The sequence below is a fragment of the Ornithorhynchus anatinus genome, chromosome X1, assembly GCF_004115215.2.
Source record: "Ornithorhynchus anatinus isolate Pmale09 chromosome X1, mOrnAna1.pri.v4, whole genome shotgun sequence".
NCBI classification, from domain to species: Eukaryota; Metazoa; Chordata; class Mammalia; order Monotremata; family Ornithorhynchidae; genus Ornithorhynchus; species Ornithorhynchus anatinus.
In genome coordinates, this window is record NC_041749.1 from 115459094 (window position 1) to 115483486 (window position 24393).

Below are 24393 nucleotides of genomic sequence, written 5' to 3' on the forward strand. Positions count from 1 at the left end.
GGCCCGCTTGCCAAAAAGGAAGCAGGGAGCTCAGTTGGGGAACGTGAACTACTTCCCTGGCCCACAAATAGAAAAATATTTTGTAGGTTTGCGTCTCCGTTTGGAACACCGTGTCCTGCAACAACAGCCCAGGGAATTGGAGGCTGACGAGCAGGATGGCAGCAGATGCAGAAGTCACTGGGGTGGCTTCAGGGGGAAATGGCAGATGGCTCCCAGGGTCGGTCCAAGATCCCCGGAGTCCGGCCACGATCCCAGCGATGCCTGCACTCGCGTCCCAGACCAGGGGGTGGGGGGGCCTCCTTTAAGGTGTCCAACTGCATCCTCATTTCACCCCCAAATTGCCTATCCCTCTCCCCTCGCTCCCACCTGCCTCTTCAAACGCACATTAAAAACAAACCACCCTTTCTCGCCTCCATCATTATTCAGTCTGTGAGCCGACATTTCCAGCTTTGACGGATGCCCTCAGGACTCTTGATCAATTCTCAGCCGGGGGGGAGGGGTTTGTCTCCCCATCCAGAGCCAAGTCCCGAGATGCAACAGCGTCCCGCCACTCGTTCTTCCTTTGGGGTGACGTCACGAGGAGCCGCACCGGGGCCGGTTCCATACAGATCCCCTCTGGGGCCCTCGGTGGTGTGGGGCACTCAAACCAAAGGTCCAACCCTTTAGCTGGAAGGCAAGAGCGTGGTGGTTGTGAAACGTCAGGGGCGAGGCCCTGGGTTCCGACAGAGCCTGGGCAGACATTGGGTAAGGGCTAACCAGGTGGGGTCCTCCCCTCCCTGCCAGTGGCCTTTGCCCCTACTGCCATCAACTGGGTCAGACTGGACTTTGGAGGAGGACCGAGATGCCCGGACAAGGAAAAAAGCCAGCCTCAGTTTTAGCCTCCCTTGCCTGGGTTAGGTGACGAAACTGGCCTGGTCGCCCCCTTAGTTCAATCTCCCAGGGCGGCCCAGGGTGGCGGGGAAGAGCAACCTCTTGAGCTGTTTTCCTCCTTCCAACAGCAATCAAGCAGAAAGCCTGGCGACTGGTTCAGGGGCTGGACCACATTCATCTACTCAAGCCACTGAATCCCAAGTGGTTTGGACAGCTCAGAGGGGTAAGAGAGCCACTCCTCTGCCCTCTGCTGAAGCCACAAATTCCACCCTTGAGTCCAAACAAACAGCAATCCACTCAGTTGGCTACAGTCCACATAGCAGCATGTGAGAAGTAACGGGGCCTGGTGGAAAGAGCCCAGGTTGGGGCATCAGAGGACCTGGGTTGTCATCCCACTTCTACCCCTTGCCTACTGGGTGACCTTGGGCAAGTCACTTAATTGCTTTGTGTCTGTTTCCTCAGCTGTAAAATGGGGACGAGCTACCCATTCTCCCTCCTTTAGGCTATAAACCCCAGGTGGGTCAGGGACTATGACCAACCCGATAATCTTGGATCTACCCCTGTGCTTAGCACAGGGCAAGCACTTGCCACAATTTCTATTATCACCTAAACCCCAGCTGCACTTCAGCTCCCTGAGATCCCACAGAACTGTGACCTACTCCTTGGAGACAGCTCTTTCCACCATTCCCCTTAATGGGGAAAAGGGGGGTAGGGGGTGCACATGCACCACAGTGCCACTACCCTGGGCCTCCCCCAACGGCCCTGGGAAAATGCCAGTGAGGTATTCAGAGTCACCTGGCTCCCAGAGATTTGTACCAAAGGGTTTGGATGTCCAAAGTTTCAGACATCAACCAGTTTAGCCAAAATGTAACCCCCAATGACACATTCCCTGGGAACTAGATTTTTATGTTCTTTCACCCGACTATCATTTCAGGAGGGTCTGGTGGAAATCCCAAGAGCCCATCACATTGCTGGGAATAGTCAGGCTTTACAGGCCTGGCAGGGTAACTCGGGACGGCCACTTGCTAGGCCGTCTGTCTTTTCAGCTCCCCAAGTCTGTCCTGCTAGAGCTGGACAGGCCTTGCCTCGCACCTCCATTTCCACCCTGGCTTCAAGGCCGAAGGAAAAACACTCAGAACCACCAACCAGGTAAGGCACAAAATGAAGACCAGATTGTGTGGAAACAAAGGTCAGCAGCCTCACAGTGCCCCTGCAACCCAGAAGCCAAGCCTGATCTTCGGGTGCAGTGGCTCAAGATCCCCATTCACGGGCGAGCAGTGAGGTTGGCTTCAAATTCTCATCTGCAGCCCGTTTGAGAGGAGACTCTCTGGCCAGGAAAGAACGCGCTGACCTTGTGACTGGTGGCCTCCTCCTGAAGCATCTTGGGTCTTTGCCTGGCGAGGGCAGCATCTGCTCCTTCTGCCAAGGTGCATATTCAAACCACTGGCTTTCCCCACTCTGGATCCTCAACCCTGGGCAAGGCAACCCCACCCCCCTCCTCTCTCTGAAGGATTTCTCCCCCACCCATAAAACAACCTACTCCATCTCAAAACATCTTCAAGAGAAATTGATGCAGTGCGGCTGACACATACAAGTTTAAACAGTGTGTGTGTGTGTGTGTTGCGGGGGGGCGGAGAGAGGTGTGCACGTGAGTACATGTGCAAGTGGGTGTGTGCACACGAGTGAGGGAGTGTGAGTGCAAATGAGTGAGTGTATGCAGTAGTGTATGTCTCTTTCGCCTTTCCCCAGAGACTGGCATGTAACTGAGGATCTGACTCCTCTCATTTCCGAGTGCAGTGTTTAAATCTGCCCTGTATACCCGAAGATCAAGTGGCTATAAGATGGGGGGGTATGGGGAAAAGCAAGAGGTTTCGGAAGCGGAAACATCCTTTGACATGGAACTGGGCATCAGGAAGGTTTGATTCAGATCCTCCCCTTTGCCCTGATTTTCTGAAAAATCAGCAAGGTCCCAGAACGGGGGCCTCACACAAATCTTTAGTGGACAGAGTCAATCGTTGAGGAGCAAGAGAACTAGCGTTTGTCATTTCCACAGAGGAACACTTTGGCCTCTCCTTAGGCTATCCAGCTGGAGATCTCAAAGCAGGGCACACACCCGGAATCTGCTGGTCAGTCTATTTCTCAGATGTGGGGGGAAGGGATGTTGGAATTGAGGCACAGAGAGGTAAAGCAATTCACCCAAGCTTTTCCAGCAAGTCAGGAGCAGAGTCTCTCGAGTCCCCATTGGGCTTGGCATGCATGTCGACTCTTTAAAGGGACCCCAGCCAGTGTCTTGGTGAACCAAAGGGTTGGCTTCGTCTCCTTGGCCGGACGTGCTCCGGAAAGCAGGATGACACGGAGATTTCTCCTTCCATCAATCAGACTCGGAGCCAGAGACAAAAAGAGGGTAAGCCCTTAGCACCGAACCCCTACTACCGTCAGACCCGGTTTGGGGGGGGTGGGAGTGGGGGGCGGGGGGGGGGGGGGCACGCACGCACACTTGTCAGTTCTGGCTGCAACCCCGAACCAGCACCTTCAGTTCCACTTGAAGGGGTTTTGTTCTCCCTCCGACATTGGAGGGAGGGGAGAAGAGGGAGGAGAGGTCCGGAGAGAAAACACTGTGCGGCCTCCAGAAGTATGCTCGCTGGAGGAGCATCACAGTTTATAAGGCAAAAGTCCGATTTCCAAACAGAGTTCAACAGTGCCTCCTCTCCTTCCTGGGCGGGGGGGGGGGGGGGGGGGGGGGGGAGGGGCGCTCAGCCAATTCCAGCGCCAACTGGACACCCAGGTGGCAGGGGCATCCTCCTCTCCACTCCACTGGCTCATGCTTTCGAAGGCACCTGGCTGGCTGTGCGGTAGCTTGGGAATCTGTGAATGCGTGCAAGTGTGTATGTGTGCATGGTGCTGGCGGCGGGGGGGGCGGGGCAGTGGTAAGCAGTGCCTGAGCATCAGGACACTCCCCCCCCCCCCCCCCGCCACGTTCCCCAAGTCAAGCAATCCTTGCCCTTGGAAACCCTCGGTCTCTCTGGCCACCGCAGGGTCTGAAGCCTGGTTCCTGCCACAGAAGTCCCTTCAGACTGGAAAGACAGAGTGTGTGGAGACTGATGATAGTCGTAAATATCCAAAAACCAAGAAGCTCTTACTGTCAAGCTACCCTAGGGAAGGTTACAATCCCAAGACTGCTAGGCAGGTATCTCTGGACGCACAGATGATAATTTGCCCTCTTCCCGAAGGCCGGAGGGGGGGAGGAGAGGGGACAAGGGGAGTGGAGGGCACATTCCTTCCAAATCGGAAAGCTCCCTCCGTTCTGCTGTAACTAAAACATGCTGCCAAATCACATACTTGAGGGCATAAGAAATATCTAGCTGATTTGGTTGAAGGCGGGGGTCATGTGTTGTCTTGTCTTGGTGAGGGGGCGAGTCTAGAGCTTTAAAGGCCAGGAGAACTCTTGCCAGCTTCCCTCTCCAGGTCAAGCCAGGAAATCGGATTCAACGCTGCCCAGTACTGTGTGGTCCTGACGGAACACCAGAGCAGCAAAGACAAAACAAATACAATGAATTAAAAAAATAAAGAGTTTGGGAGATACATCTCCTCTAGACAAAGCTGAGTAGAGGAAAGGAAAAGGGGCCCGGGGATGTGGAGCCGGGGAGGAAAGAAGACGGGGCGGGGTCAACGGCTCGTTCACAGTCCGGTCTGGAAATCCTATAAGGTCCTGCCATTTTGGAGTCCAGGAGAGGCAACGGGCTGAGAACGAGCCAGGACTGCCCCGTCCCTTCACCCCCTAGGATGCAGCCTTGGGACCTGCTTGGGCTCCAGGTTTTCGCGGCTACTTTGAGTTAATTAAGCAACAGATTTAGTAAAACCGGGAAAAACCAGGGCCCACATCATTTTCAAAGAGCTTCTATCACAGTTGCGCTACACCATCAGGCGACCTGCTTTAACCAGCACTCCCAAAATTTTACAGCATAAATAAAAACTCGAGGAAATAAATACATCAGCTCCTACAAAGTCAGAAGTGGTTTTGACTGCATAGTGGGAGGGGTGGGGGTGGGGCGGGAGGGGAAGGGGGGGAGAAAGAGGAGAGGTTACATGTTTTTGAGACCATGAGACAGGAAGCGCCTGCAGAGAAGTGAAGAAGGGAAGTAAAAGTCTAAGTGTCTTCGTTCATGTCCTGGCTGTCTGTCCGAGCGATTTTCCGAGGTGGTGCGGAATTCTCACCTTCTACATCCACTTGCTCTTGGTCTCTCTTCTTCGCAGCATTCTGGCCAGGAAAGGGAGACACGCGGTTGGGTTAGAGGACCATGGGGTGGGGGGGCAAGATGGCCCATGCTCTCACTCCTTCCCCCTCTCTCTACAGTCCCCCTCCGCATCCTTTGCTAGGACCGACATTAAGCCGAGCCTCCTCAAAACAGTTCCTGAAACTGCCACTTAATAGCTGCTGGGCTTCCACCCCAGAAGTAGCTGCATCTCCACGGATGGTGAGGCCACTTTCTTCACCTGCAGTGGGCTGAGGGTTCACAGGAGTGCCAGGTACAAGAGGAGGGGGTGGGAGACTATTTAAGGAGCTCAGGTACCAAAGCCTGGCGCTGTCTGGATGGCAAGAAACCAGAAGCTGCACCCCAAGCAGAGGTGGCCAACTTCTCATTTTGAGCGTGGGGGTGACGAGGGGGCCGGGATTTTAGAGGGGGGCCATGGACCGGGAGGGGGCAGGCTTCAATGAGCTCATGGGCCAGAAGGCCGCCATTCTGGGTCTCTTCAGCCCCAATGGGAAAACTCTCGGGTCTTCTCCTCCGAGATCTGGAGTAAGCTGTGGGGGGCCATTGCCACCCCCTCCCAGAAGTAGGCCTCTATGACCGCCCCCCCCCCCCACAAAGCAAAAGCTCCACTCTGGACCCCCATCCTACTTGGCTCCAAGAGCCCTTCGCCCCAGCTCACAATTGGTTGGCTGCCTGCATCCCAACCCACCCCACTTCTTCCCCTAACATCCAGAGAAGAGTCTCCCGCACATCTCTCCGAGCCCAGGCCAGGTGGCAAGAGGGAGAGGAATTAGCCGGGATCGGCTCAACCTCGACTCTGCCCCAAAGAGGCTGGCTGAACCGGATCTTTGATGGCCCCGGCTGGCTTAAAGCAGCCCCTGCCGGAGCTTCAGTGCAAGACCAGGCTCCCGGAGCCAGACTGGGGCGGGTCAGAGCCCAGGAGTCTCCTCCAGGAAGCCAAAGCCTGAGGAGTTCTCCCACCCCTTCGGCAGGGAGCTCTGGCATGACTCAGCCGAGAGCAGGGTTCTCATCAACAAATTAGGGATGGCTTGGATGACAGGAAGTTATTAGAAGAGGAAATGAAGCTCATTACAGCAGCGCGGCTTACCCAATCACAGCCACCAGTCACTCAGAGGAGAGAATAAATGCACACCGATGCAGGAGAGAATTAGGTTAGACACCAGGAAGAATTTTCTGATGATCAAAGGTCGGGGGAGGGGGCGGGGAGGCGGTAGCCACTGAAACCTGATCCCTGGGAGGAGGCAGCTCTCCTTTTCAGGAGCTGGGAAACCAAAAAGGAGGGAACTTTCTTTCTGGCCCAGTTACTTCCCCCTGGAGGAAGGAGGATGAAATGGATGACCTTTGGTGATCCCTTCCACTTGACACACAATACTCCCTGTCCCAGCCCCTAAGAAGGGGAACAAGACCTACAAGGACAGAAATGAAAAACTGCAAACTAACTGAACATCACCCAGTGCTCTACGGCAAACGTATGCAACTTGGTTCCTAAACATCCCTGGAAACCCAGGAGGCTCCCCGTGGCTAAAGCATCTCCTTTGAGCCCCGATTAGTGCATGTGCTCTCTTTCTCCCATCCCGCATTGTTTTAGCTCCCTGGTACATTCGGTTATCAACATCGCATGAGTTTTAAACAATTTTGGCTGTGATGCTGTGAGGGGATGACGGACCATTCTTCTGACAACACGCATCTCTCCTTTCTATCTTTCCTCCTGCCCACTGGACAGAATGTGATGGCGGAAGAAACGGCTCGGGAGGCTGCCCGTCAGGCCCAGTGGACTCTATCGTGAGTTTTCCTTAACGTGGGGTTTGTCAGCGACAGAGCCCCTTCGTTACAGGAGAACGGAGGGAGCTAAAAATGGCTGCATCTCGCCAAAGAGCACGGGTTCTGTTGTGCATCACTAAACTGGAACCTCTTATTTGCCCGGTGGCCAGGCTGGGGGGAAAAACTGCCCTGTCGACACAGCCCATGTTGCTCCAGTTCGTCAATGTTATTTAAAACTCTAGAGTTAAGCATTTGGGAGAATAATGCAATATCAAGAGACGCAGTCCCTGCCCCTCCAGGAGCTTGTGATCCTTTGGGGTTTGCCGCCTGGCATAGGCTCCAAGCCAAGCCGACAGAATGACATTCCTCTCAGGGCTGGGGAAAGTAAGCAGGCAACAAGGCAGGTAGCAAGGCCCCGGGTCAAAAATCAAGGCAGGCTTCTGCCTGCCAATCAGCCTGGGACACTTGGCTTCTGCCTGGGAGGAGCACAGAAAGGGAACGAGAGAGAGTTCAGTAGACCACGCTTGAGGCCTGGGAGTTGAGCAGTGGACAGACCTGGGGAACTGTTCCATCAGCCTTAAGCCAGGCTTCCTAGTATCCCCCCTTCTCGGAGCAGGTAAATTCCCACTCCCAACAGAAAAATATTTCTCTCTCAGTGGGATCGGTTGCTCTGCAGAGAACAGAACACGCCGCAAAATGGAAGGGCAAAATTCCACACCTCCTCCCCCAGAGTTACAACTGTTAATAGCTCTTACCTTTTTGTCCCATTGTTGATGTAGGTAGCGTAAAAGAATGTTTGTCTTTTCTGTTACTATGACTACGGGAGAAAAAAATAAACTCGATCAGAAAGCGAGTTTTGCGTTTTCCACTGCTGGGAAATAAACTAAGCTCAGCCTGCTATGGGACTTGAATTGGAAGTTCTTTGGGTCGTGGGACATAAGATTAAAAGAACAAAGCCACCCAAGAGAAAAGTAACGAAGTATCGTCAACAAAACAGAGGGTTGAGGTCTGGGGGATTTTTGTGATCAAACCATGTGTCAATAAGAATGACTCCAGACATCAGACTGATGGTGCTACCTAGATTGAGCGGGGGGACGCCCAAGGCCCCAAATTTGCCTTTCTTCCCAACTATCTATCCAGCAGAGTAGGCCCTTAAAAGTCACTGGCTGGAACGCATTCTGCCTTCAGATTCCCAGGCAGGGTCCAAGATGATTCTGGTCCCAGTCTACTGAACCCTTCCATGGCCCCTGAGAGTCAAAGAACCTGGGTTCTCAATTTTGCCTCTGCCACTTGTCCACTTGGTGACCTAGGCCAAGTCCCTTCGCTTCTCTAGGCCTGTTTCCTTATGTGTACAGTGGGGATTCAATACCATTCTCCCTCCTACTGTGAGCCCCGGGTGGGAAAGGGATCGTGTCTGGCCTAATTATCTAGCCCAAAGCTGAGTACAGTGCTTGGCGCGTAGCGCTTAAATATCCCAAATTATATTATTTTTAATTATCATGAAATCAATTCAAAGGGGCACTTACTCTGTTCCGAAGGGTATTCCTTTGTGGGAAGATACACTGATGGTCGTCTATTCTGTAGGAGAATTAGAAGGTAGGAAGAATTAGGAATGGTAGAATAGAAGGGAACAGATGTTGAGGTTCTTGGGAGAACTGTCCGCCTTTCCATATCATAAAGTCACTCCCTACTTTGGGCTCAGTTAAAGTTCAGATTCCCTGCTCAACTACGGGATAATTTGCCACAGGAATCGGGAGACATATTTTGGTCCGAGAACGTGACGGATTTTGTTTAGGCTCACGTGAGAGAAGAGGCCTACAGCAAGCCGGCCAGCAGGACTTCCAAAACCTACGTTTGCTTCGGATGGGGGCCCCGGCTTTCCACCGACTCCTGTGCCATTTTACCAGATTCAAGGTCCAGCAGGCCAGCGCAACCATGGAAGAGCCTCCCAGACACACTGGAGTTTCCCCATCTCTGAAAACACTCCAAAATGCCCCTGAGATTCTGCACTTGGATTTGCACCCTTTATTTGTCCCACCCTCAGCCCCACAGCACTTATGTACGTATCCATAATGTATTTATATTAAATGTCTGTCTCCCCTCCAGACTGTAGGCTGCTCCTTGTGTGCAGGAAATGTGTCTATTCACTGTCATATTATACTCTCCCAAGAGCTTAGTACAGTGCACTGCACACAGTAAGTGCTCAATAAGTGCTTGATGGAAAACCCCACCCTGTTCCCGCACCCAAAAGACTACTCACCGATGCTTTGCACACAGAATCTGCATGAAATCTGCTAAAATTGCTTTTGTTGTACACAGGTAACCCTTTCAAGAATTCTGCCTGAAATACAAAACACACATCCCAAAGCATGGTTAGTTGATGGGAGGGTTCGTGTGTACGCACCAGCCCAGAAAAAAGAATAAGCCCAGGGGCTGAGAGAGATTCAACAAGGATGAATCTTCAAACCTCAAGCTGTTGGTCCATGGAGAGTAGGTCATCTAGGTTTGGAAGAGAACACAGTTTCTGCCTACTTTCAGCAAAGCAATCAACCCCCGCCACCCCCCCCCTTCCCCCCAGCTCTCTCTCTCCCTCAGCACTTACTAAACAATGGAGGAGGGAGGGGTGGGGGGTGGGGGGTGGGGGGTGGGGGGGATTAGAAAGGCTAGCCTCCCCCTACAACACTCAATTATCCTCCACTTCTCTCCCTCAAGTCGAGGTGCAAAGAAAAGGATTTTTAGTAAGGGAAGAGAATGTCACACCATTGAGAAAAGGGGGAGCAAGGAAATCTTCCTGATTTCCTACTGCAAATCAACCCGCACATTCCACTCCTCTAACCCCAAGCCCACCTGTTTTCTCTGTACCTCGAGCTCATCAATCCCGCTACCGACCCTTCACCCACACCCTGGATTGATCTAACCTATACTCAAACAGATTATCCCTCCTCTCAATGCTCTCACCCATCCCAAGCACTGGATGCCCCACTTCTTGCCCAAGAAAGGCTGAAAAACTGGATCAATTAATCACTGGTATTTATTGAGCACAGAACACTGTACTAAGTGCTTGAGAGAGTATAATATAACAGTTTATAGACATGTTCTCTGCCCATATCAAGTTTACAATCTAGAGGAGGAGATGGACATTAATATCAATATATTACAGATATGTACATAAGTGCTGTGGAACTGAGGGAGAAGTAAATAAAGCCAAATGCAAACCCAAATACAAGGGTGACGCAGAAGAGAGTGGGAGAAGAGGAAAGGAGGGCTTAGTTGGGAAAGGCCTCTTGGAGGAGATGAGTTTTTAATAAGACTTTAAAGATGGAGAGAGTAATCATATGCCAGATATGAAGAGGGAGGGTGTTCCAAGCCAGAGGCAGGAGGTGGGCAAGGGTTCGGTGGCAAAATATACAAGATCGAGTAGGTTGGCATTAGAAGAGCCAATTGTGCGGGCTAGGTTGTGGTAGGAAAACAGGGAGGTAAGGTAGGAGGGGGCAAGGTGATTGAGTGCTTTAAAGCCTATGGTAAGGAGTTTCTGAGCATGGGCCTGGGAGTCAGAAGGTCATGTGTTCTAATTCCAGCTCTGTTACTTGTCTGCTGTGTGACCTTGGGCAAGTGACTTCATTTCTCTATGCCTCAGTTACCTCATCTGTAAAATGGAGATTGAGACTGTGAGCCCCAAGTGGGACAGGGACTGTGTCCAACCCTATTTGCTTGTATCCACCCCAGTGCTTAGTACAGTGCCTGGCACACAGTCAGCTCTTAAATACCATTATTATTACTATTATTATTGTTGTTGTTATTATATAGAGGTGAATAGGCAACTACTGGAGGTTCTTGAGGAATGGGGAAACCTGGACTGAAAGATTTTGTAAAAAAATGTTCTGGGAAACAGAGTCAAGTATGGACTGAGGGGAAAAATGTGGGGTGGGGGGGGGGAACGACGGGGGGGGGGACTGGGAGGTCAGCAAGAAAGCTGATGCAATAACCAAGGCAGGATAAGATAAGTGCTTGGATTAACGTGGTAGCAGTTTGGATGGAGGACAGGACAGATTTTAGCGATGTTACGAAGGCTGAATTGCCATGATTTGGTGACATTGAATATGTGGGTTGAATGAGAGGTGAGTCGAGGATAACGCCAAGGTTACATGCTTCAGAGACAGGGAGGATGGTAAGCCCGCAACCTTGATGTTATCCTTCACTCCGCTCTCTCATTCACCCCACACATCCAATCCATCACCAATGCCTGTTGGTCTCACCTTCACAATATCGCCAAGATCTGCCCTTTCCTCTCCATCCAAACGGCTATCATACTGGTACAGGCTCTCATAATATCCCGGCTGGATTATTGTGTTAGCCTTCTCTCTGACCTCCCTTCCTCCTGTCTCTCCCCACTCCAGTCTATTCTTCAGTCCGCTGGCCGGATCATCTTGCGTCAGAAATGCTCTGGGCATGTCACTCCCCTCCTTAAAAACCTCCAGTGGTTGCCCATCGACCTCCGCATGAAACAAAAATTTCTCACTCTGGGCTTCAAGGCTGTCCATCACCTTGCTCCCTCCTACCTCACCTCCCTTCTCTCTTTCTACTGCCCACCCCACACGCTCCTCTCCTCTGCCGCTCACCTTCTCACCGTCCCCCATTCATGCCTATCCCGCCGTCGACCTCTGGCCCACATCCTACCACTGTCCTGGAATGCCCTCCCTTCTCACCTCCGCCAAACTAACTCTCTTCCCCACTTCAAAGCCCTACTGAGATCTCACCTCCTTCAAGAGGCCTTCCCAGACTGAGCTTCCCCTTTTCCCTCTGCTCCCTGTCTGCTCCCTCTCCCTTCCCCCCTTCACCTCTCCTCAGCTAAGCCCCCTTTCCCTCTGCTCCTCCCCCCCCTTCCCCTCAGCACTGTGCTCATTTGTATATATTTTTATTACCCTATTTATTTTGTTAATGAGGTGCACATCCCCTTGATTCTATTTATCGTGTTTATGTTGTCTTGTTTTTGTCCGTCTGTCTCCCCGGATTAGACTGTAAGCCCGTCATTGGGCAGGGATTGTCTCTGTTCCCGAATTGCATATTCCAAGCGCTTAGTACAGTGTGCTGCACATAGTAAGCGCTCAATAAATACTATTGAATGAATGAATGGTGCTGTCTATAGTGATTGCAAAGTCAGGAAGAGGACAGGGTTTGGGTGGGTAGATAAGGAGTTCTGTTTTGGACATGTTTAGTCTGAGGTGTCAGTGAGACAACCAGGTGGAGATGTCCTGAAAGCAGGAAGAAATGTGAGACTACAGAGAATGTAGAGAGCTCTGGGCTGGAGAGGTAGATTTGGGAATCATCTGTATACAGATGGTAATTGAAGCCATGGAAACAACTGAGTTCTCCAAGGGAGTGGGAGTAGAAGGGGAACCGAACCTGAGCCTTGAGGGACTCTCACAGTTAGGGGATGGCACACAAAGGGGAGCCTGTGAAAGAGACTGAGAATGAGCAGCCAGAGAGACAGAAGGAGAACCAGAAGAGGACAGTGTCATTGAATCCAAGGTTAGATAATGTTTCCAGGAGAAGGGCACTGTCCACAGTGTCCATGTCCCACTGACACTCAGGCTCAACATGAACTCAAACTCTTCTTCATCTTCCTTCCCAAACCTGTTCCCCCCATCTCATAAACCCTCAACCATGGCCTTATCCTTGACTCCTCTCTCTCAGTTCACCTATTCACAGTCACTAAATCCTTTCGGTTCTATCTTCACATCTCCAGAATCCTCCCCTTTCTCTCCATCCAAACTGCCATCATGCTAGTCATAATCTGTATCAATTACTGCATCAGCCTCCTTGCTGACCTCCCTGCCTCTGATCTCTCCAGTCCTAACTTCATTCTGTTGTCGATCATTTTTTTAAAAACATCGTTCTGCACACGTCTCCCTGCTCTGCAAAAACCTCCAATGGTTGCCTACCCATCTCTGCAAACAGAATTTCCTCACCATCAGCTTTAAGGCACTCAATCAGCTTTCTTCCTCCTACCTCTTCTCACTCCCCTCCCTCCACAACCCAGCCCACTTGCTGCGCTCTGTTAATGTCAACCTACTCACTGTACCTCATGATCGATTGTAGGGGACCCCTTGTTCACACCTTCCCTCCTGTCTGGAACTTTCCCTAACCATCCCCCGCCCCACACTTCAAATCTACCACTCTTCAGATCTTCAAAGCCCTACTAAAACCCTATTTCCTCCAGGAATCCTTCCCTGACTAACCTCTTATCTCCCTTCCCTACTCTCCCTCCCATCTGCCTCACCGGATGCATTTATGTCCATAACTGCTACTAATGGGGCATACCTAATCTCTAAAATCCTTCTGGGCAGGGATTGCCTATACCTACTCTCTTGTCCTGTACTCTCCGAAGCATTTACCACAGGGCTCTGCAAACAGTAAGCCCTCAAGTAAATACCATTCATTGATCCACTAAGCACTTTGATACTCACTCCACTCTCACAGAACCTATGGACCTCTCCCTATATTCTGCTGCTCCCCCTTCCTATAACTGATTTGAGTCTGTCTTCCCCCACTGGACTGCGAACTCCTCAAGGGCAGAGGGACTGTGTCTACCAACTCTACTGTACTTTCCCAAGCACTCAGTCTGGGGATCGGCACCCTGTCAGAGCTCAAGAAATACCACTGACTGATCGACTGGATATTTGCAATACATTCCGTACAGTTGTTCCTCAAAGAGCATGTCAACAATGCTAAAATTCACCCTACGGGTGTATGTTTGTGTGTGTGGCAATGCAGGACTCCCTGCCTGGCCACACTGGGCATAAAAAAAGCTGCTCTGGTTGTAGGCTGTCCGTACAGCTTCCCTTGTGCACACTGATTCACTTCCTTGATTTTCTTTGGATTTATTGCCAGTCCACACCACCTGGCTAATTTGGTGAAGTGTTTTACCACCATTTGGGCCCCTCTTCTTGGGCATATGCCTCAAGGGCGCAATCAACTCTTGATTGACTGTCTCTAGTCTTTGGACACTGCTCAAAAAGTCTGTTGAGTTGGACTTCTCTTTTCCTAGGGGAAAGGAAGTGTAGTCTAACATCTGCATCTTAGCCTCTTGTTTCACCCTCCAGCCTGGCTGTACAGAAAGAACTGAACAGACCCTGGCTCACTATGCATTCCTGCTTCACACAACTGGTGACTGGGCTCTCCATCCCATCGCCAAGCTCTGACATGCCTGACCAGGTTATCACGAAGTAATCTCAGTATCTCAATGAGCCTTTCAGGGAAGTCAGATTGCAGGGAAGTCAAAGTAAGTGCTTAATAAATATTACAACTACTAAACAATTTCCAGAATCCGGGTCTCATGATGGTGTCAAAACCTCTCTTACAGCCTGGACAAACCACATAGAGGTCTTGGTGCTGCTCCCTGCACTTTTTCTGAATCGGAAATGCTTCAGAGACCACGTCCTCTGGGCCATGCCAGACTCTAAAGCCACACTGAAATTCTCAGGGGTATCCGCTCAATGATCTTCCTCGGTAGGTGAGCCTAGCGTGTTCCGCCTAGAATCTTGCTGGCAATGGAGAGCGATGAGATGGCTCAGTCACTTGCCTTTTGATCTCTTCCCCCTTCTTTCCCGGTGATGACAGGGGCATCCCCTCTGTGGTCCATATGTTGAGGAAGAGCTCGGGCAGATGGGTAAGCAGGGTGTCACCACCCCTTCCTGCCCCAAGTGCTGTGGATCTCAGCGGGAAGGCCTTGGGGCCCGGCGCTTCGCCGTTTTCCATGGTTGCACCCGCAGCAGTGACTTCCCCGCCAGCTGGGGCGAGGGCCATGTCTCCGCATGCTGAAAGGTTGTCTGTTTCATGGGACCTCCTCTTCCAGAGTACAGGATAGCTTGGGGAGAACGGCCAAGCGTCATCGTCATCTTCGCTCTTCAGAGATGCTCGGATGGCAGGCGCGGGCCATGCAACTTCTTGAACAACGTGCAGAAGTTCTTGGTTAGCTGGTAGATCTCTTCAGCTTTTATGATTCCCCGCCTGTCGAGCATAGTCTTTCAACTTGATTTGCAAACTGCGATTCACGTTGCTGAAGGGCTCTCTCCTGCCTGATTCACGGACTGTTGGTTTAATAAGCTTCTGCCTATCTGGATACATCTGGACTTAACGTCCACCACATATCAGTACCACCACCTATGGAGGGCTGATGAAATAGACATCTCGGGGCAAGGGGAAAGATTGAGAGAGTGGGGTCGACTTAATGGAGGTTATCAACTGGGAACCATGAGAGGCCAGAGCCGAGAAACGGTTCTGGTTCTCGTCCCTGCTCAGCGACACGTGCCTCGGAAGGATGGTCTTAGTCCTCTCCCTTTCTGGCCACTTTCAAATGTGCTGGACAATGGGGAACAAGAGCCGCACTTGAGTCAGACACTTGGGGATTCCCAGAAGTTGGATGTGACTTATTTTGCTCTCGGAGGGGGAGGCAGGGAAGGTGGATTTGGGAAGAAAGTACAGAGCACTGTACTAAGCACTTGAGAGTACAACAGAAGAGAGACAGAAGACTGCAACCTAACAGGAAGCAGACATTTATTCATTCGTACTTAGTGCTTACTGCGTGCAGGGCACTGTACTAAGCACTTGAGAGAGTACAATACAACAATAAACAGACACATTCCCTGCCCACATTATTTACAAATCACGGGAGCAGTCGGAAGGGCCAAGATACAACTGGAAACAACAAGACTATGGGAAGATGAATACTTAAGTAGAATACGTAGTTCGAAGTTTGACGTACAAGTGCTAAGGGTGGCTCTTGGGATGGCATGACTTGGGGAGGTGGGGAAAGCCTGATGGAGGTGAATTTTCAGAAGGGCTTTGAAATTGGAGAGAGCTGTATCCTGGCAGACTTGAAGGGAACGGGGGAGCAAGCATGCAGAGGGAAAGGTATGAGCAAGGGGTCAGAGGTGGAAGAGTCGAGTGCTCTTAAGAGAATGATAGTAAACTAGAGAGGAGCCAAGAGTTTGAGGTGAGGAGAGACAGCTGGGCTAAAAGTGAAGCAGCAGGGCTTAGCGGATAGAGTACAGGCCTGGGAGTCAGAAGGACCTGGGTTCTAATCCAGGCTACACCACATGACTGCTGTGTCCCCTTGGGCAAGTCACTTCATTTCTCTGGGTCTCAGTTACCACATCTGTAAAATCGGGATTAAGTGCGTGAGCCCCATGTCGGACAGGGACTGTGTCCAACCTGATGAACTTGTATCTACCCCAGTGCTAGGCACATAATAAGTACTTAACAAGTACTATTATTATCATTATTAATAATGATTTTAATATAATAATAATAATAAAGATCCCTAAACAGAGCTTAGCAAAAAGGCCATCTTAAACTCCTTTATTCAAAAAAAAAAAAATTCCACATCCAAGTTGGCCCCACTTTTATAAGGTCTCTGTACAAAGAGCTCCCATTCGCTGTCACAAATTGGTTCTTTCAGTTTTGTCAAAAAAGAGTTAACCTCCCCTCACTGAGGGCAGCCCCAACCAGGAGCTCTGCCATCTTCCCTAGTTCCCATCCAGGAATTGTGCTTTATTCTAGGCAAGTGCTCTCTGCAACCTTGCCAAGTCATTCTAGTGGAAAGGGAGGTGTCTCTAATGAGGCGGACGGAAGGGAGACCGATCAGTCCCAAGAGCAACCGGGTTCCTCAGAAAGGTGCTCCCTGGCAGTAGCAGAGTGGCGGCAATGCTGGTAAACTCTAAACGAGCGAAGACGGCCAACCAAGAGGATTGGACAGTGACAGCCGAAGCTCTTAAAAGCAACAGAGGGCACAGATGGGCCAGATGTCAAGCCGGAGTCATGCAGCCCGCACTAGAGAAAGGAAGAGAGAGCTGGAGGAGCAGCAGCATCTAAGGACCCAGAGAGTTAGCCAGCTAAACCGATCTGTCATAACGGTTACACAGCAAACGCAGTAGCGCAGACAGCAGTCAGTAAAATAGGCCTGGACCCAGAGACAGCTCGGGGCCATTTTGCCACAAGGTAATCACCAGCCCAAAAGCATTCAGGACAGGCTGCAGTGAGGTGACAGATGCCAACGATGAGGGTGCTACCATAAAGGAAATGGAGACCCTCACTTTAGCAAGGTGTTCGGGGGGAGGGGGGAGGACATTAAAAAAAAAATCCACCTTTTCTGAATCTTCCCTATCTCAGGCAACCACAACTATCCATATTTCAAAGAGAAGCAGCACAGTCTAGTGGAAAGAGCATGGGGCTGGGAATCAGACGATCTGTGCTACACTCCCAGCTCCGTCACTTGTCTCCTGGGTATCCTTGGGCAAGTCATTTCACTTTTCTGGGCCTCAGTTTCCTCACCTGTAAAATGGAGATTCAATCCCTGTTCTCCCTCCTACTTAGACAGTGAGCCCCATATGGGATAGGGACTGTGTCCAACCTGATTAACTTGTATCTACTTCAGGTCTTAGAACAGTGCTTGATCCATAGTAAATGCTTAACACATTTGGGGGCAGGGGGGAATTTGTCTTGGGAGAGCCTGCTACAATGCAAAATCCACTGTCTCACCCAAACCCAAGAAAACATATTTGGTTTTCAGATGCTGCTCTTTCCAGCCTACTTTGCTAGGAGCAACAGCAAAGGTGTCCAGTAGGCTATTCCATTTACCAGCAATAATACTGGAAAGGTACTTCTCTTTTCCAAAGAGCTTTCACATCCATTATTTCATTTTGGCCCCAAGACCTCTCAGTGAGGCAGGGAGAGGAGGGAGTACCCCTGTTTTAAAGAGGAGGAAACCAAGGCCCAGAGAGATAAGGTGCCTTATCCAAGTCACATGGCACAGGGGCAGTGCGGAGCGAGACCAAGAACGGGTCTCCTATCAGATCTGTGCTTTTCCCCATAAAGCCTGCTGCCTCCCCTACCCACCCTTAATAAACTGCTACATTTGGGGGTGGAAACCAGAGTGGGAAAGGGAAGGAAGAGAGATTATTGCCCAGGAGGTACAGATTTCACCACCAGGCAAACAGCTTTAACAGTAATACAGCCAAGGTTCCCAGAGATGATTTCCATCTACAGCATTGATTGCATTCCAGATATGTGCTCTGAATAATCCCACATAGACGAAAAGCCTTGTGATTCTTGCATATCAACACATACAAACTAAAAAAAATCCCAAAATAGTCCAGCTCCTCCAGGCACAAAAAAAACCCCCATCACCACAACTAAACACTCCCCTTGCAGCACTAAATGCTGAAATCACCTTTGCTAGTCAGAGGGGGCAGAGGAAAGAATCAACAAGAAATGAAGACCAGATCCCAAGACAACAAGCCTGATCTAAATCCTTTTTCCTCCAACCTTAAACTAGTGCTTCTGTGACAGGGGCTGTGTCCAACCTGATTATCTTGTCTCCACCCCAGCGCTTAGTACCATGCTTGGCACCAAGTCAGAGCTTAAATACCGCAATGAATATTTTTTATTATTATCACTGCATTAAATCCGTGGGGGCTGCCAAAAGGAATAAAGTTACTGTTTGGAATGACACTGAGGTTTCACCCCATTTAAGTGCATATTCTGACTGAGGTCTTTTCTGCCATGTTTCTGGGGAAACTACTGGATATTTCTTTGTGCAGTCAGATACGTCAGGGACCACTGGAGGAGGAAACTGTTTCAAAAGCTAACTGAGAAAAAACCTTAGCGTTTTGCTACTGCAGTGTTGCATCCCCCAGCCCAGTTCTGCACACAAATATGATCATAGGACCCAAAATCGCAAGTGTGTTCTGTGAAAGATCTACATTTTGGATGTACACCTAATCTTCTCCAGATTCCTGCTTCTGGGGAACAAGACTGTTGCAGGAATTCTAGCCTAGTAAGAACAATGTTATATACCCATTTAGAGGACACTCTGTGCTCCTTTCCAGGGGGAGTGAGCAGCATCCTTTAAGCACAAAGCCAGGCCATTTGTGAAACCATTCAAAGGAGCAATCTTCCAGCAGGCCTTCAGATACAGGTCCAATTGCACCACATGGATATATGGATTTGGTTCCAATCACTAAGCTGTTACTGAAATAAACTGCCCCAGCAGCTCAATTGAACAAGGCCGATAAAAACATTCTTCAGACCATCCACCCACACAAGCCTCCACGCCCACACCACTGGGGGTTGGGGGGTGGTGAGGGGAAAGAGTGCCTTGCTCACCCACAGAACAATCTGGATGACTCCTTTCCTTAAGGAGTCAGGAAAACCAGTCCCCCCACCAAAAAAAGGGGGGGAGGGGGGAAAGAGGAGAGAGTTTTACATATCTGCCGGGCAAATCCCAGCAGAAGCCAAAATCCCTTAAGTGAGAGCAGAGAATCACTTCCGCAGAAGCCACCTACAATTCTGCCTCAAACAAGCTGTAAGGGAAGTTGCCTATAGGACTGGCATGGAGGGCCACTGAGAATGGTAAAAAGGTCAGTAGGGTGACTTTGTCCTCGCTGGCAGTGACCACCTCCCTCTTTTTTCCTACTTGAAATTATTCAAGTGATTCAGCTTCCCATTGCTCCGGAAATGTTGGCTGAGCATTAGTCAGGCTTAAAACATTGGCAGAGGCATAAATGATTACACGAACCATCATTTTTGGCCCCAGGTCAGAACGATAAGGGCACAGACCCAACCTTTCGGTTCTACCACAATTTTTCCAACCGAAATTCTGATAAAGGAGCAAATGCCAACTGAACAGTTCAAGAGATGATGAAAATCTTTTCTAGTCAGGGTGGAGAACAGGGAAGGGGAATGAGGGGAGAGAAGATCCAACAGGGCAGGTTAAAACTGTGGCACTTAATTACCTTAGACAAAGGTAGTGTGAATGTAAGGTATATCACCCCAGGAGACATGAAGGGCCTCCAAGGGGAGGGAGGGAGGGGAAGGGGAGAGAGAGAGAGAAAGAAGTAGAGGGTTTGGAGAAGGAAAACACAAAACACAATGAGGCTTGGGGGGGTGAGGGGTTGAAAGCAGGCGGGTGAATTTGGGGCAAGAACAGGACAGCCCCACCCCCCACTCTTCCCTTCTGCACAATCCCCCACTGATCCCTCCCTCTAAAGCAAAAAGGACTAATCCTCTACTCCACCTAACTTTCCCATCACAGCGGACACTACCATCCTCCTCATCTCTTGTAACCTTGGCATTGCCCTTGACTCCTCTCTGGCTCAACTCTGTTGCCAAATGCTGTCATTTCTAGGATCAGCCCCTTCTCCTCTGTCCCAACATGGCCACCACGCTGGCCCAAGCACTCATGTCCCAACTCAATTACTGAATCAGCCTCTTCGCAGATCTCCCTGCCTCCAGCTTCTCCCCTCTCCAGTCCATAGTTCACTCTGCTGCCCGCATCACCTTACTAAGATGTTGTTCTACCCACATCTTCCCACTCCTCAGAAACCTCCAAAGGTTGCCCATTCTTCTCTGCCTCAAGGAAAAACTCCTAACTCTTGGCTTTGAGACACTCAATCTTCGATCTCCCTCCCACCCATCCACTCACTTCTCCCACTACATCCCAGCTTGCGCGCTTTGCTCTCTCCAACTTACCTACTCACTTCACTCACTGTGCCTTGTTCTGCCACTGCAGATCACCTTGTTCTTTCCTTCCCTCCTGGCTAGAACTGCTCCCCCTTCAGACCTAAGAGAGCAGAGCTCTGCCTGTCTTCAAAGTCCTTCTGAAATTCCAGTCTCTCCACTTCATAGCCCTCAACTTCCACATCTGGACATTCACATCACTTAACTACTTACAATCCCCAAGGCACTTACGAACACATCATACCCACTCTGTTGCTTCCTATCTATAAGTTACTTTAGGGTCAGTCTCCCCAACTAGACTGTGAACCCCTTAGGGGTAGAGATGGGTGCCTACTAATTCTATTCTCCCAAGTGCTTAATACAGTGTCCTGCATAAATTAGGCTCTCAAATATTATTTAATGGCAGAGGGGGACTAGTGTATTAAGGTCTCTTCATCTTCATCCTAATAACTGTGGTGTTTGTTAAGTGAGTACTATGTGACAAGCACTGTACTCAGCCCTGGTAGATACAAGATTATCAGGTCAGCTGGCCCATCAATCAATCAATACCATTTACTGAGTGCTTACCATGTGCAGAGCAATTTACTAAGCACTTGGGAGAGTACAATGCAACAGAATTAGCAGACACGTTCCCTGTCCATAACGAGTTTACAGTCTAGAGCAGTGAGCCACATGGAGTGGCTCACGGTCTAAGAGGGAGAACAGGACTTTAATCCCCCATTTGACAGATGAGGAAACTGAGGCACAGAGAAGTGAGGTGATTTACCTAAGACCTCACAGTAGGCGAGTGGCAGAGCCGGCATTAGAACCCATGTCCCCCGACTCCCAAGCCCGGGCTCTTTCCACTAGGCCAAACTGCTTTTCCGTCATCCCATGGAACTCCACTATGGCTGTGTCCCTACCAACATAAGCGCTTAGTACAGTGCTCTGCACATAGTAAGTGCTCAATAAGTACTACTGAATGAGTGAACTTCTTCATCTCCTCTTATTTGGGGTGAAGATGTGCCAAAAGCCTAGATCCCCTTCCCCTGGCTCCCTGGAAGGAATCTCCTGGGGAATTCTTGTTCTCTATCTAGGCCAGAGGTTAACCAACAGCCCAACTTCCTTATTAGGTAAATCACTGCCAAAGCTCCAAGGTAATCAAAGATCTAAGTAGGAACCACCATCCCGGAACGGGAGCAAACTGAGGGCAAGGAATGGAGGCGGTCAGCTCTTCACCTGGATGCAAAGGGGTAGGGCGCAAGCAACTGAGCCAAATCCCTTCTGTTGGACAGCGGGGGCGGAGGGGAGGAGAAACTCAAAACCTAGAAAGGGGATCGGTCATCTTTCAGCCTAGAGGCGGGTAGGGGGGTTAGATCAGAACGCTAGGGTTAGGGGAGAGGAAGTGCGTAGCACCTCCTAATTCGGAGTTAGAAGACGAGACCTGTAAGGAACCAAGGAATCGCAGAGTTTGCAGATTGGCCGGTTTAGGTGGACAGGTTAGGTAAGAAGGTGGTGGGAGGAAGGGAGGGGGACCCGGGAGTGCCAAAGGGGGAAAAGTGAGAAACGCTGGGTCCCCTTCTTAAAGGAAGGTGAGGCAGGAAGAAGGGGGAAGGTGAGGCAGGAAGAAGGGGGAAGGTGAGGCAGGAAGAAGGGGGAAGGTGAGGCAGGAAGAAGGGGGAAGGTGAGGCAGGAAGAAGGGGGAAGGTGAGGCAGGAAGAAGGGGGAAGGTGAGGCAGGAAGAAGGGGGAAGGAGGGGCGGGGGAGGGGAGAAGAGGTGAGGCCGGGGTGGGTGGGGTGAGGAAGAGAGGCCGTTGCGTTAAGGGGCGCGAGCAAGGCCCGGGGCGGGGGAAGGGAAGAGAAGCAGGGGGCGGGGAGTGGGGAGCTGAATGGATGGATGAAGGGGTGGGGAAAGAGGAGTCTAGTAGGAGGGAGAGAAGAAGGGATAGGAGAGAAAGGGTAGGAGCGGGAAGGGCGAGAATGATGAGGAGGGTGGGGGGAGGCCAGAGAAAGGGCGGGGGCACCGGGGACATTGCCGCAAGGGGACACGGCCAACTGCCCCCTGGCGAGACGCCATCTTGGGGGGGAGGGAGAGCGGAAGGGGGAATGTGAGGAACGGAACCTACCATCTTTCACTGCCGTCTGCCTTTCTCGTCAGTCTCCAACGCCGCCGCCTTGTCTCCAGCGACCCTACCTCGCCGCCGCTGCCGCCACCTCTCCCGAAGCCAACACCGCCGCAAAGCAACTTCCAGCTCACCACAAAGTAGCTTGATTGCGCCCTCCGCCGCCGCCGCCGCCTTTTTCCATTGGCTTTCGGAGCCGCCCCGCCCCGGCTTTCGAGGTTCCCTTTCTGGCGTCTATTGGCCGCCCCCTCGGCCAAGCCTTGCCGATTGATTGTACTGAAGCTTCCGCCCACAATGTAGTCGAGTTAGGTTGAAAGGACAATTGCTTGCGGGCCCCACCCGGTGCTTCGGTTGCAGATGGAGCCAAGTGATGAGGGTTGGGCCTCGTTCGAGGTGCTTCTTGGGGTTTGTAGTCCCTCCCGAGAAGAGGCGACCTAAGGGATTTTGGCGGCTTGTTCTCAAGGGGGTGGGGTATTTGTTCAGCGCGGACTGTGTGCCGAGCACCATGCTAAGCGCTCGAGTACATACACGCGGCTTCCTCCCCTACCGCCTCCATCCCACACGGGGCTCTAAGGGGAAGGGAGAACAAGTACTAAAATAACCATTTACGGATGAGGAAACTGAGGCCCAGAGAAGTGGAATGGCTTGCCCAAGGTCACAGAGCAGGCCAGAGGCAGGGCCCGGACTCCCTTCCCCTCTTCAAAGCCCTACTGAGAGCTCACCTCCTCCAGGAGGCCTTCCCAGACTGAACCCTCCCTTTCCCTCTGCCCCTCCTCCCCTCCCCATCGCCCCTACTCCCTCCCCTTCCCCCTCCCCACAACACTTGCGTATATTTATATATATTACTTATGACTCTATCTCTTTTGATGGTATTGATGCCTGACCACTTGTTTTGTTGTCTGTCTCCCCCTTTTAAACTGTGAGCCCGTTGTTGGGTCGGGATTGTCTCCATCTGCTGCCGAATTGTACATTCCAAGCGCTTAGTACAGTGCTCTGCACACAGTAAGCCCTCAATAAATATGATTGCATGAATGAATGAATGAATGAGAACCCAGGTCTCCAGACTCCCAAGCCCTTTCCACTAGGCCCCGCTGCTTTGCTGAACGGGAGCTCGAGAGTGCATAAGTGCTGCAGTGAGAGTTGGAAGGAGGTAGTAATATTAATTATGGTATTTGTTAAGTGCTTACTATGTGCTGAGCACTGGGTAATCAGGGATACAGGGTAATCCGATTGTCCCATGTGGGGCTCACATTTTTTTAATCCCCATTTTGACAGATAACTGAGACACAAAGAATAATAATAATAATAATTGTGGTATTTGTTATACGCTTACTATGTGCCAAGCACTGTTCTAAGCACTGGGGTAGATACAAACTAATCAAGTTGTCCCACATGGGGCTCACAGTCTTAATCCCCATTTTACAAATGAGGTAACTGAGGCACAGAGAAGTTAAGTGACTTGCCCAAGGTCACACAGCAGACAAATGGCAGAGCCGGAATTAGAACCCATGTCCTCTGACTCTCAAGCCCGTGCTCTTTCCACTGAGCCACGCCGCTTCTCTAAGTAGAGAACCAGGTCTAGGTGACCTACAGAGAAAAAATAATCTGGGGAAAGCTTCCTGGAGGAGGTGGGCTTTCAGAAGGGTTGTGAAGATGGGGAAAACTGAGATCTGCCAGATTTGGACATATTAAGGTCTGTCTTTCATAGTAATGTCTGTCTCCCCCTCTAGACTCTAAGCTTGTCGTGATAATAATGAATGAGTAGTAGCAATAATGATGGTATTTGTTAAGCGCTTACAATGTGCCAGGCATTGTACTGAGTGCTAGGGTGGATAAACTGAGTTTACGAATGTGAGCCCCACGTGGGA

At 50.8% G+C, this 24393-nt stretch overlaps 1 protein-coding gene across 7 annotated transcripts; it reads right to left on the reverse strand.

Moving 5' to 3' along the window:
• Positions 1 to 402: 402 nt before the first annotated feature.
• Positions 403 to 22767, reverse strand: DDA1 (DET1 and DDB1 associated 1). Of its 7 annotated transcripts, none has more exons than XM_029050869.2 (6): positions 22529 to 22753; positions 9166 to 9246; positions 8432 to 8483; positions 7661 to 7722; positions 5086 to 5128; positions 403 to 666 (listed from the first exon to the last, which is right to left on the reverse strand). In XM_029050869.2, exons 1-6 carry the CDS (start codon positions 22529 to 22531, stop codon positions 476 to 478), a joined length of 432 nt encoding a protein of 143 aa, XP_028906702.1. In that variant the 5' UTR covers positions 22532 to 22753; the 3' UTR covers positions 403 to 475. The 7 variants fall into 7 exon arrangements, with proteins under 7 accessions (XP_028906702.1, XP_028906701.1, XP_039766132.1 ...); XM_029050868.2 differs by lacking the exon at positions 22529 to 22753 and adding an exon at positions 9373 to 9475; XM_029050873.2 differs by lacking the exons at positions 403 to 666; positions 22529 to 22753 and adding exons at positions 2898 to 3250; positions 9373 to 9475.
• Positions 22768 to 24393: the final 1626 nt, after the last annotated feature.

Excerpts from the sequence above, each read along its gene's own strand:
- DDA1 (XM_029050868.2), bottom strand. Across the intron at positions 8,484-9,165 it reads ATTCTGTGTGCAAAGCATCG|AATAGACGACCATCAGTGTA; the intron begins GTGAGTAGTCTT and ends ATTCTCCTACAG. Across the intron at positions 7,723-8,431 it reads GGAATACCCTTCGGAACAGA|TCATAGTAACAGAAAAGACA; the intron begins GTAAGTGCCCCT and ends TTTCTCCCGTAG.